General features: G+C 40.2%; 1 protein-coding gene across 2 annotated transcripts; it reads right to left on the reverse strand.

The window, feature by feature from the left end:
• Nucleotides 1–6: 6 nt before the first annotated feature.
• LOC137386750 (fibroblast growth factor receptor-like 1) lies at nt 7–12,339 on the reverse strand. 2 transcript variants are annotated; one of them, XM_068072916.1, is made up of 8 exons: nt 12,149–12,339; nt 9,725–9,926; nt 7,823–8,089; nt 7,141–7,203; nt 4,729–5,007; nt 3,969–4,087; nt 1,925–2,153; nt 7–1,233 (listed from the first exon to the last, which is right to left on the reverse strand). In XM_068072916.1, exons 2-8 carry the CDS (start codon nt 9,792–9,794, stop codon nt 590–592), a joined length of 1,671 nt encoding a protein of 556 aa, XP_067929017.1. In that variant the 5' UTR covers nt 9,795–9,926; nt 12,149–12,339; the 3' UTR covers nt 7–589. The 2 variants fall into 2 exon arrangements, with proteins under 2 accessions (XP_067929017.1, XP_067929090.1); XM_068072989.1 differs by lacking the exon at nt 12,149–12,339 and adding an exon at nt 10,898–10,916.
• Between the last annotated feature and the right edge of the window lie 273 nt (nt 12,340–12,612).

Consider the following 12,612-nt stretch of genomic DNA (forward strand, 5'->3'; position numbering starts at 1 on the left):
AGCCCATTCAGATATATCTTCTATATTTACATGATTGTGAGAGTTCATGCTTTCTAATTCATAAAATTATTTTTAACTCTTAACATTAAAGAATAAGATGAAAGCAAGGAGGTACAATGGCTTACATCACCAGTACAACAAAAATTTAACATGGACTATTGTAAAAGAGATGAAAGTAGCATAGACAACCAACAGCAGGTCATAATCATGCTTTGCTGTTGCCAAAGGCATCTTCAGTCTTATTGAAGTTATTATCAGACGATTCAGAGTGTTCGACCTTTTACTCGTTGACCTTTTACTTATTGCAACAGTAGCTTTAAAGCTAGTCCATTGTCTAACCAGATCATCAAACCAAACCTGCTAACGGCGTGGTTCGATGTTAACTAATATTCTTTGGCTTTAGGCAACAATCAAGCATAAATACATCTCAATAAAAGAAAAAAATACATCGGCGATTGTTAGACCTGGAAAGAGTGATTATATAGCATGAGAGTCACATGACAAGTCATGTGTGTAACTTATAAATTGACTAAAAAAGTGGTTTTGTTTCAGTGATTGTGAAAAGGCGTCCTTTGGCGCATGACTAGCTTTACCATTGTTCACTGTAATAGCTGCTGGGAGGAGGTGGGGGACAGTGATGGCCACCCGTTCTGCTAGCGGCTGGATCAGAATGTATGTCTCGATCATCGTATGGGTTTCTTGAGTTGTTCATGTATTGTGGTCGTGTGTGAGAAACACTGGAGAAGTGACTGTCACTGTCTGGAATGTCTTGCAAATAGCTTTGTTGATGATGGTGAGCCTGTTGTGGCTGATGCAGAGATGACCTATAGCTGCCATCTGACTGGAAATATTGTGCATATTGTTGAGGGGTGTTGGACCTATAGGATGGTGGCTGGTAGCCTTTGTCCATATAGCGTGGCTCATTCGAAGGTGGTAGAATCTTATTAAAGCTTCCTGTGCCCGCACCGGCGTGTTGACCGGAGTAGCAGCCGTTATTAACATTCATGTTGAGAGGTGCAGCCACCTCGTGATCACTCATATTGGACGGAGGACGACGAATTCCTCTCTTCATTTTTTTCCTTTTATTCAGTCCGTATATTATAGCGATGGTGACAATGAGAATTATTATTACTGGAATAGCTATGAGCACGGCGAGTGTTGCCGAAGGTGATCCAAAAATATATTCCCAAGAGTCGTCGGTGGTAACAGGAAGGGGGATGGTCGTAGCCATGGCTGCAAAAAATAAATTAGCATAATAAAAATTAATAAGATGGCAACTCTAGCGCTTACCACCGCCCTTGGTTGACAACGGAAGGCCTAGAGAGGTGGAGGTATTTTACTTGCAGCCAAAGAAAATGCTGTGGCTAAGGCAGCTGAGCAGCCAATTGCAAATATATTATAATCATTGTAATTGATGAATAATGTGTGCAAATGTTATTCCATCAGATTATGTATGTTAAATTCCACCCATGCTTGTTTACTCAACCGTTTCTCACTCACAATTTACTAAAGCGAAATACAAATGGGTAGCTTGAATCTCGAAGGAATAATCCTTTCATAACGTAGTTGATGCTGCTTCTCTTGCAAAATCTCGCTCTGAAGGGATGTTTATAATGTTTATAAGTTACATGGACACGAAGACAATCTGAAGTAATGATGCATAATTAGTCTTCCACCATTAATGCACCCGCCTACCTTTTCAGCATTGGTGCCCATGAATATCACCGTTGAAATCTAGAGATTGCTTTTTGTATGTCATACTCAAACATCCAATTTTTGTTTGAAGACCCAAGTCAGATATGAGAATGCCTATTTGGTCTGCATTTTCTTGCTACTAGCATGTCATTGATTATAAAATGTTTTAGTGGTGAGAGTATAAGATGTCAACCAAACCACGGTTGCTATAAGCTTAAAGTTTACTTACTTGGGCCATTGATGACAGTAAGTACAGCTTCTCGCTTATCAGACCCTCCGCCAGTGTTGATACCCAGACAGACATAGACACCTGCGTCATCCATTCTGACACTTGGAATCCGCAGTACATTGAGATAGATGCCTTCATCCTTGACACGCATCGTTTCGTTTTTTATGATGTTGTATTTTTTGTTGTGGATTTCAACGCTGTACTGTGCACTATAGGTTTGTTTCAGCCACTGTAAAAAATCAGCCATCTATTAACCTTTATGAAGCCCACACAACCGGATCAGTGATAAAACTGCTGTATCTACTAATCCTTTGCTATTGTATCCAGATACGAGCTAACCATGTCTATTCATTTGACATCTATTTAACAAACAAATTAATCTGCATAAAACCAAGTTGGCTGCCTAGTGTGGTTTTGCAAGAACAGAGCAATCTTTGCTGACATGTTTTTGAAATACAGTATACCTCTGGGTTACAATTTACCTGTTTTACAGATTTTTCGCCTTACGATGTGCAGCTTGTTTTTCATCCCCTCATTACAAAATATGTTTTGCCATACAACAACAAAATGTATCTCAAAATTCAAATTTAGTGGTCGGTGTGCTGAATACATTGGAATCATGAAGATATGATATTCGCCAAAATCCTTCCCACAACGCCTGAAAAAATAAGATGCTCGAGCGCTCTCTCAATTCAGCATTCTTCGAGTTTCGTGAATGTTTGATATTGCGTGAGTGAAACGAAAATTAGTGAAAAGTAAGCAAAAATGAAAATTTATTGCGCATTTTGTTAGTTTAATATAATATTTACTATAAACTCTAATTCATTGTATGTATATAACTATATAATTACATATATAGCTTTAATTCCGTAGCTATGCGTTCTAAGATTGATAATGATGTTAATGGAAGGCGCAAGAATTACTATGGCAACGAAGCTAGAGATAAATAAAAATTAACTACAGTTAGGTAATATACTATTTGTTCCTAATTTTTAAAAGGTACAGTCCGTATATAAAATTTTGATGGTTTTACCAAGGGGTGTTTGCATCAAATAATTACTATAGGTTTCCATACCTCTCCATAGATAAATGCTTCTGGAGAAAAAGTAAGTATTCATGTAGACTGATAGGGTAAATATATTTGGAGGGTGGAAAAAGGCGTGAGGTTGTGGATTATTTATAATTTGTTCAGCAGCAAACAAATTCATCGCAATATTCCACCTGGACAAGCTAGTCAACACAGCTATGAAAATGCTCTGAAGATATTACTTCATTATTACAATTTTGAGTAATAGACTTTCGCAAATTTATGAAATCCTATAATTTGAGGAATCAATTGAATTGATTAATTTAACTTTTCATTTAGCTGTAAGCTTGCAACATACTTGAACCTTGCTGATTGTATAAAAGTTTAATATCATTATTAATACTATTATGTACCTTTCTCAATTTAACAACTTTATACAGATGTGTAACTTGTCTAACTCTGTTGAAAAAGTTGTTGGTCATCAATGGCGCGTAGTACACCTGAATTACATTAGATGATGGCACATCCATAATCACACTAATGCTGAGCTTTGTTCCCATGTATTTTATTGGGCTATCTTGAATGATGTTCTTCTAAAGCGTCTGACAACAAATTGGTACGGTAATCATGTGAAGTTAGTTGAGAAGGGAGTCAGCTACTTGACATTATTTATTGACCTCTGTTACTGATAAAGGGCAAGCTTGTCATTTGGTTATAAATTGTTTCACAAGTAAGTTACTCTTAAACTAACTGAAGCTGTCTGCTCAGAAAATGCATAGATTGTCACACCTTTTTTAAGTACTCTTTAGAGACAGTTTTTATGGTTTAGGCCTACTCTATATTATTATGATACGAATAACGCTTTTCTACAAGTTTGAGTACAGTAAAGACAATAGAAATGTTATCGGTTAATGAAACATGTAATAAAGCACCAAACTTGAAAAGTTACAATTATGGTACGGGACAACTGAGTGGCTCTATAGAAACATTAATATTCACTGTATAGCAGCTACTTACCATGATGGTAGGGCGCGAGTTGCTTCTTACTTTACATTCTAGGGAAGCTGTTGATCCATAGTTAACTGATGTGTTTAGTGGATAGGGGGGGATAACCTTTGCTGTTGGTAAGTTGGGATCTATAATGATCATGCGCGATATACAAGGAAAGGTTTTCAGTTTAGGCAATAACAGCAAACTGAGAAGAATGTTTTGTGTATTAAAGAATTTTTGTGGTTTGTAGTTCGGGTTCATTATCAATTGCTAGCGAGCTAGTGTGTAGCTAATGCCAAAGACGAGGCAGCTCTATGCATTATGATTTAACTAACAACAATCAAACTCATGCTGCCAGAGCTGCCAACTATTGCTATTTTATCCCCAGAGTTGCCAATGTCCTTATCAGATGAGAAATACACATATTGCTAAAATTATACTGGTCACTGGATGAGTCGAGCGGTTTTTTGTCATAGAAAACAGACAGTAATGTTTACAGCAGATAATATTTGTGTTTCTAATCAAATCGTAAACAATGGCTATCGTGAGTATACAAAAGATCCCGGGCTGGACCACAAGACCTCTCCTGTCAGACTGTTAATCCCTGCTTAAACTTTTCTCGGCACTTCAACCCACAGATTAGCGACAGCCTTTTTCACTCACAAACCGACGGGTCAACACAGTGTTTCTAGAAAACATTCTCTGACTACTAAAGGTTCAATACAGTGACTGTTGACTCCTGGCAGGGAGAACAAAGAATATTTGTGTGGCTATACCAGCTGCTAACCTGTGACAGTGAGAGTATAGGTAAAGGAAATTTCACCAAAAGCGTTATACACTCTACACGTGTATCGTCCCTCGTTCTCTGACATAACGTTGAGGAATTTTATGGAAAAGCCTTCTTTGACGATGTTCTCTCTGTCATAATTGATATAGTGACCGTCCTTCGTCCAGTCGATCTCAGCCTGTGGAACAGCGTCGGCTCTACATCTCAGTTTGGGACTCGTTCCTTCCGCAAACTCTATTTCTCGCTGTCCTGGAGGGTCTTCTATGAACCTTGGAGCTCCTAAACAGAGTCATGGCTTTTTGCACATATTTATTTTAGTATGCATTAAAATCTGTGCCATACAGAGAAACTTTTATTCATTTACACAAATATACAACAAGCTATCACTTTGAACTGACTATGACTGGTCAAAACTGAAAAACAAGTTAGTTCTATTAATTTTCATAAGATAGATGAGGGCATTTAACAGCGATTTTGTGAAAGGGAAGACAACTGAGCTATGATGATGCTGTCATGGTTTGACGACTAAGCTATGATGATGCTGTCATGGTTCGACGACTGAGTTATGATGATGCTGCCATGGTTTGAAGACTGAGCTATGATGATGCTGTTATGGTTTGAAGACTGAGCTACGATGATGCTGCCATGGTTTGAAGACTGAGCTATGCCGATGCTGTTATGGTTTGAAGACTGAGCTATGATGATGCTGTTATGGTTTGAAGACTGAGCTATGATGATGCTGCCATGGTTTGAAGACTGAGCTATGATGATGCTGTCATGGTTTGAAGACTGAGCTATGATGATGCTGCCATGGTTTGAAGACTGAGCTATGATGATGCTGTCATGTTTGACAGCTGAAATTCAGTTTTTCTCTAAACTGGCCAAGTAAAATAGGTAAAAGGCAAACTTCTGGTGTAAGCTAAAGTGACGTCTGGCATCTTCAATTCAACAAAGAATTATTCCGGAATATTCCTTCCTTTGAAAAAATAAAAAAAGCAGGTTTAGCTATTTATTCGCTAAAAACCAGAGTGTTCTTAGTCGCCCTAAGTTCGGGTCAGCAAATTGATAGCGTTACCATTGTATCATCTAAAAACCTACACTTCTTGTCTTTTCTATAAATCTGGCTGTCTCCTGTACTGTCTACAAACGTTCAACACTCTGGCTATCACTGATAGTAATTGTGTTGTTTATTTCACTAATGTATTGGCTATTCCTTATTCTCTTCTATCCACATTGATTTGCACTTTGATTAGGCTGCCAGCCAGTTGATAATGACAGCGGCAGAGACAAGATCAGCTAATAGCCTTCATTAGACATCAATTAACAATTTTAACAGCGGGCAAACTACTTTGTACATTTCAAAGTGCTTCTTACTAATTAGACACTCTCTCAGCAAAGACTCTCTCAGCGAACACGGCAGGTTGGCTGGCCTCACGAGTGTTTGGCCTGAGTTTAAAGGTTGTTTCACACTATATCGCTGTATCTCAGCGTTGATGCCACAAAACTTCGGTGATCGTCGATGATAACCGTGTTCACGCTATCACAAACCCATCCCGTTTGTATCAGGAAATACTCCGTGATGTAGTGTTCCATTTATCTTTTTAAATGTTCGCGAAAAAAATCTCTTTGTTCTCGCTGTTCTCTTGCTGGAAATAAACACTAGTCTTGCAGCAACTATCATAAACGGAAATAAATCACACTATCCGCGACTGCGAATTACTATTGCCGAAATGGTTTACATTTGCGGTCGTTGACGCTCGGCAAAATATCAGAAAAGTTTGACAGCTGCCAACTTTCCTGACGCTTCCGCGTTGCTTCTTCGATGATATCGGTTCACGATTCACATAATCGACGATGAACGCCGAAAGGAAAACGCTGACAATCGGCGATATAGTATGAACCAGCCTTTAGGAAAGAATAACTGTGTGATGAAATAAGACAAGGCCAAGGAGAAAGGGGTTATGAAAGGCAGTCATTAGTAGACTCGAAGGAGTTTGTTTACACAATGGCAACAGCTTGTTGACAAAGCTCAGCGCTTATTAGCGCTTGTAATCTTTTTCCTTTCACTCATGGTGATGGTAGAAGAAACGTGAGCCTAACTAAATCTTCGCTTATTCATGCTATGTAATGGTGAGTGAACAATGTCTGCAGGGGTGCAGCATCAGTTTTCTGTATCTCGACCTTCCTAGCCAGCTCTCACCCTCATATAATTTACAATTACATACCGTGATAGTGTCTTATTCGCTTCTCGATTTATTGCTCTGGACAGTGTAGCAGCGTGAGACAATGGCATGTTTAAGTGAGACAATGGCATGTTTACGAGCAGCAAGGTTTTAAATATTATACCATGAGCTGATAATGAACATAACTAACATAATCTAACTGTTAGCTCCGAATATAGCTGACACTTACGACTAGGTTCAGCGGTGCGTGTGGGCAGAACTGGGTTTGCTGGGAATGTGCTGATGTCCTCATCTAAAACCGAATGAACAAGCAAACTCTAGAGTCTTGTAAACTCATAAGCAATGAGTGTTATAGCATTTCAAACATAAAAAATTATCCCTTGCATGCTGATGATTCGTACTCCAGCCATTGGCATTATTTTTGGTCATATGCTTTTAAAAATCGATCAGTTAGGGATGGCATGAGTGACTGCGCCAGCAAGACATTCCAGCGTCGAGAGTGACAGGCGTGTAATATCAAGGTTTTAGCAAAAGCTTCTTCCACTTTTTATATGAAGCAATTGAAAAAGAAATGAATTATGACTTGACCCTCATTTTGCGGTGGCTCAGATGCAGGAAACAATATTAGCTCAGCTCAGCAAATCTCTATTTCATTGATTCTCGCTCATTAGATTCTATTCAAAATACCAGGAAGGCACAAAGTAATGGATGAGCCGCTAGCCTACAAAATCAAGTCTTACGTGTTAGGGTACATCAACGATAGGATATACCGGTGCGGTGCATATGTCGGCGCATATGTCGGCCATACCCGTGGGCAGACTATCAATGGTTTTATAGGGGCCATAATAATGTTGGCTATTAGCAGGGAGCATTAGAGATATAGTACAAGGCCCGTGGTTCGGCGAACTCACTGTAAACAAAAAGAGAGAAGTTTGTCCACGGTTGACTTCCGAATCCACCAACCCAGCGGCAACTCCAGAGTCCCTGGTCCAACAGTTGAACGCTGCTGATGCGAAGCTCTCCATTTTGTCTAATTTGTATGGCTTCATAGTCAAAAACTGGCGATGAGTCTTTTTCCCACTGAATGAGCTTGTTTGGTTTTGTCTGCGGGCATCTCATCGTCACATTCTCTCCAACTCGCTTCTGAATGATGCTTGGTCTCTTCTCCTGGCTGCATTCTAAAAGAATATTATTGCTTTTTACAAAAGAGTACTGATAGAGCCTCCTGAGAAATCTAGTGATCTTTTGCCAGTACGATCTACTCTAGCATTAAGATGGACAAATCCGACAGTCGATGCAACTTAAATAGCCACGTGAATGAAATTTCTGTTCTCACTTAATGCAGTTGCTCCATGAAAAGGAAAAGATAATGACGACGCTTTTCCTAAGCCTGTTTGTTTGTTCAGTCACTGAGGATAAAAATGAAGTTGTTTATGGACTGCAGGTTTTGTTTGCATGTGTCCGTAGCGACTGCTCTGCAAGACATAATGTCGACAAACTAAACTTGTTCCTTAAGCTGTCTCATAACATCTTCCCTATTCAGCTTCCCAACTCTACAATAGTCCTTAAAACGGATTGACTAGAGTGCCTCGGGCCGTTCATGATTATGTATTATTACTGGGAGTTCAAGTAACTCGTGTGTAGTTAGAGCAAAGCCTGAGCTACTGTTGACTAGAACGAGGCCTCTATGAGCCTTTTTATCTTAGCATTGGAAGGGGGTATACTTGATGCCTAGTCTGGGTGAGAATTGACTTCTGGATAAGGTTGATAATCTGCCGCTGACACGAGGATAGGCTTTCCTTCCCTTAATTGCTACTTGGGATAAGGCATGCTGAGTGACTACAGCTCTCCTTTCATTTCTCTCTCTCTCTCTCAACTTATCAGCTTCATTACAAGACGAAAGTCACTCACTAAATTTGCTCACAGCTCACACGACACGCAGGCTTGATTTGATGATTTGATGAAAACTGAGCAAATATTTGCGTATTTAGCCAACACGGACTGGCAGTTGATACGCAAGCAATATAGATTGCCCTAATCTACACGGCTGCGCATGCGGATAAACTTTCGCTTCAACAAGCTAGCAGTCACCTGATAATTAATAAGACTCGATAACAAGCTGTTGACCAGGCCAAGTTAATTTTCAATATTAATTTTTATCAAACTCTTGGCTTGATTAAATACACACGAGGGTTGGCCATGCCAAGTATGATAAGAACTAATGGCTAGGAGGTTATCACACTCCGCCAGGGTTTAGACTACAGATATCCAGAGGTCCTCGTTGGTGCTACCACACTTCCTCGCACTCTCAAACTTATCTCTTTCTCTCGTAAAGATCGTCCGGTGCAAGAGATATTCACACTTTTGTCAGTGAAACTAAACTGAGAATCTTTCTCATAGAATGCAAGCCGAGTCTAACAGCCTTGATTTAAAGATAAACTCAAAATCCTTATTGTAAGGAATGTGTAGTCCCTTTGGAACCTGATATGCCATTGAGGTTTGCTCTATTCAATCAAGGAGATGGGCTGACGCCTGGCTACACTGCCTGGCTACACTTAAAGCCCTAACTTGCCATCAGCAAATATTAACCCTAGTGTCACTTTCTCTTCCCAAATATTTGCCTAAAGCGTTTTTACGGTAACAGTAGATTTATTTGTGAGTTTTCAAAGCCGTGACACACCGCCGGTGGTCTGCAACAGTTCAGTAACAATGCCAAGTTCTCCAGCAAACAAACTTACACGCGCAGTTGCTTGCAACTAGACCTTCTTAATACTAAATATGTATTTTCTACAACCCGCAGGTTCAAACCTTACCTGATGTGTGTAAGACCAGCAGAAGTGCGACGAGTTGGCCCAGGTGACAGCGCAAATATCCAACTATCATATCTGAGGGAAGTAACTCTTTATTTAGGTTGGATATATTTTGAGTTTCCGCATGCAGCACTCAAGCATGGGAAACAACTTCAATCTGTAGGATATCTGTGCTAGTGGAAGTCTTTGTCCAAACAAGGTCTGCCTACCAAACAAAGTTACATATAGCTCATCCCCTCTACAGTTTGGTCTCGTCACAGCTCGCTTTACCTTGGTGGTAAAGCACAAAGGCCTTGAGGTTTTTGTGTAGGCGGTCTTAGTACGCTAAACACAATTGCAGCCAGCACCAAATGAAGACAAGGACAAACGAGTGTTGCATATGTAAGAACAACATTTAAAAAATAATTGGTATTGGTAACAAAGGGTATCGGAAATACGGACAGCTTTAGAGCATTGCCATTTACCTAAATGTCTCAGCAATGCACTAGCGGCTAAGGCATGTTTGTGATAACTCCCAGTGGAACTGGGGAGAGTTGGGCAAATTGTCACATATGCAGTCTTGACAATATAACGGTTAATTGCTAGGACGCGCGTGGACAGCGTGGACAGTGAGTCTCGACTCATTCGAGTATATCATTTGTTTCTCCCTACTTCACTGAGACGTGCAATTATTGATCCACCTAACAAGACTCATCAATATTTAAGTCCAAACTTAAATATCGCATTATAACAAACTTCAGGGCACAATACAATTTGTATCACACACAAGACACACCTGCGACAGTTAGCTTCTACAATATAACTATAGTAAAATGCTATTCTAATGGCATGTATTCCTCTCACAACTTTAACTACCGAAAAAGGCTATAGTTGCTTTGCTAATGACAAACGTCTAAATTGCCAAAACACATCTCGAACACACATTTCTGTAAGAGTGAACTTCCCGAAAACATACATCAACGTTAATACTTCAGATGCTCTCACCTCAATCTATTTCCAAACGTTATTAAAGCTAGCCCTGAGAAACAATAGAACAAACCCGGCAGACAATTAATTACAACTTTTAGCTTGTGACATCCAAGTAATTACGTTGCTTCTCTTGGCTCAAACCTAATATGCACGAGCAAGTTTTAGTAGTGACTACAGCAACTATTAATTAGCTGCCTCTCTACATACTGTGGCTGTAGATGTTATGGTACCAGAGTCTAACTAGCTGTCTCTCTACACACTGTGGCTGTAGATGTCCTGGTGCCAGAGTATCTAACTAGCTGTCTCTCTACACACTGTGGCTGTAGATGTCCTGGTACCAGAGTATATAACTAGCTGTCTCTCTACACACTGTGACTGTAGATGTCCTGGTACCAGAGTATCTAACTAGCTGTCTCTACACACTGTGGCTGTAGATGTCCTGGTACCAGAGTATATAACTAGCTGTCTCTACACACTGTGGCTGTAGATGTCCTGGTACCAGAGTCTAACTACTGATGAGATGCATAATCAGTTGTCAGCTGCAACATCTATCAGTCCTGTACCATAAGTGCAGTTGTCCCTTGCACTGAAATTAGATCCATCCAACTGAGAACTTGCCATGCTTGACAATGGAATAGTAGCCAAGCACCTGTTTACCCTTTCAAAATTACCAGTAACGTATAGCTCGTGGTAAGAAGGCTGTGACACTGTCCATCTGGTTCCGCTTAATGATTGGTTAGTTTTGCTCCACCCCTCACTTTTCTATCTCATCTCTCTCGAAACAGTTTTCAAATTGTGAATAAAGCTACATCGACATCAGCGCATACAGAATAACAAATGTAGAAGATTATGAGTGTTTTTAATTTTTACCAGTGATACGGTCAATCCTTGTACCAGGACTATAGCAGTATCTGCTATCCACATATAGGTTTACATCAATATCTGCGCTATCGCAATACCTCCCTAGGCTGCCAGTAACACTTGCGCGGCCACCAATACATAAGCTGCCAGCAATATCTGGGCTGCCAGCAATACCTAGGCTGCCAGCAATACCTGGGCTGCCAGCAATACCTGGGCTACGAACAATACCTGGGCTGCCAGCAATACCTGGGCTGCCAGCAATACCTAGGCTACAAACAATACCTGGGCTGCCAGGAATATTTGGGCTGCCAGCAGTACCTGGGCCGCCAGCAGTATCTAGTCAGCTAGTCATACACAGGCTGCCATCAATGCTTGCACTGCCAGAAATACCCACGCCGCCAGCAACACCAGAATAATATGAAACTGTTCCAGCTTCTAACGCAAGCTTTAAATTGCTCTATACAAAATTAGTCTTTTTCTGAACGCATTGAATATCGAGAGCATTGTATCAGTTCTGATATAGCCGAGAGACGAACTCAACAACAAATTGTAGACACGTGTGACAGCAATGAAATGCTTTATTATAAATGTTCTCACCTCGATTGTTGCTGATGCAAGTAAATTGAAGAAAGATGATATCAACTGTAAAGAGTAAACGCAGTGTATTAGGAGCTAATGCAGAAGACACTAGCAGTAACGGCAATGCAAGCAGTCAGACTAGATTGCTTCTCAGTGGGATACTCTCCAACCTTGCCTCTCATTGTCCGTAGCCGCGGAGCTTATGTGATTGTAATAGAATACGATCGGTTGGGAGCTCTCTCTATTCTAATAGCTTTCTATACACTCAATAGGAGATTTAGCATACAAGCTATGCATTGTGGGTAAGTGTCATGAATGCGTTGTGGTTGGTGATTGACAGGCGGAGAGATGGTTATTATGGAAAGCAAGAGCTATTCTTCCGCTAATGCAGGCAGTTTTGGTTAGCCTGTCAGTGTCACATACACTTAGCCTGCCAGATAAGTGCCTCTGTAATATTTGAGTGCATTTGTCACTTTTTGCTC

The sequence above is a fragment of the Watersipora subatra genome, chromosome 1, assembly GCF_963576615.1.
Source record: "Watersipora subatra chromosome 1, tzWatSuba1.1, whole genome shotgun sequence".
In the NCBI taxonomy this organism is placed as follows: Eukaryota; Metazoa; Bryozoa; class Gymnolaemata; order Cheilostomatida; family Watersiporidae; genus Watersipora; species Watersipora subatra.

Bases quoted from the DNA above. Each gene is read 5' to 3' on its own strand.
- LOC137386750 (XM_068072916.1), bottom strand. From the start codon at position 9,794: ATGATAGTTGGATATTTGCGCTGTCACCTGGGCCAACTCGTCGCACTT. The intron at 7,204-7,822 runs GTGAGTTCGCCG...ATTCGGTTTTAG, and splicing joins CTTCTCTCTTTTTGTTTACA to ATGAGGACATCAGCACATTC. The intron at 2,154-3,968 runs GTAAGTAGCTGC...GATTTTTTACAG, and splicing joins ACTCGCGCCCTACCATCATG to TGGCTGAAACAAACCTATAG.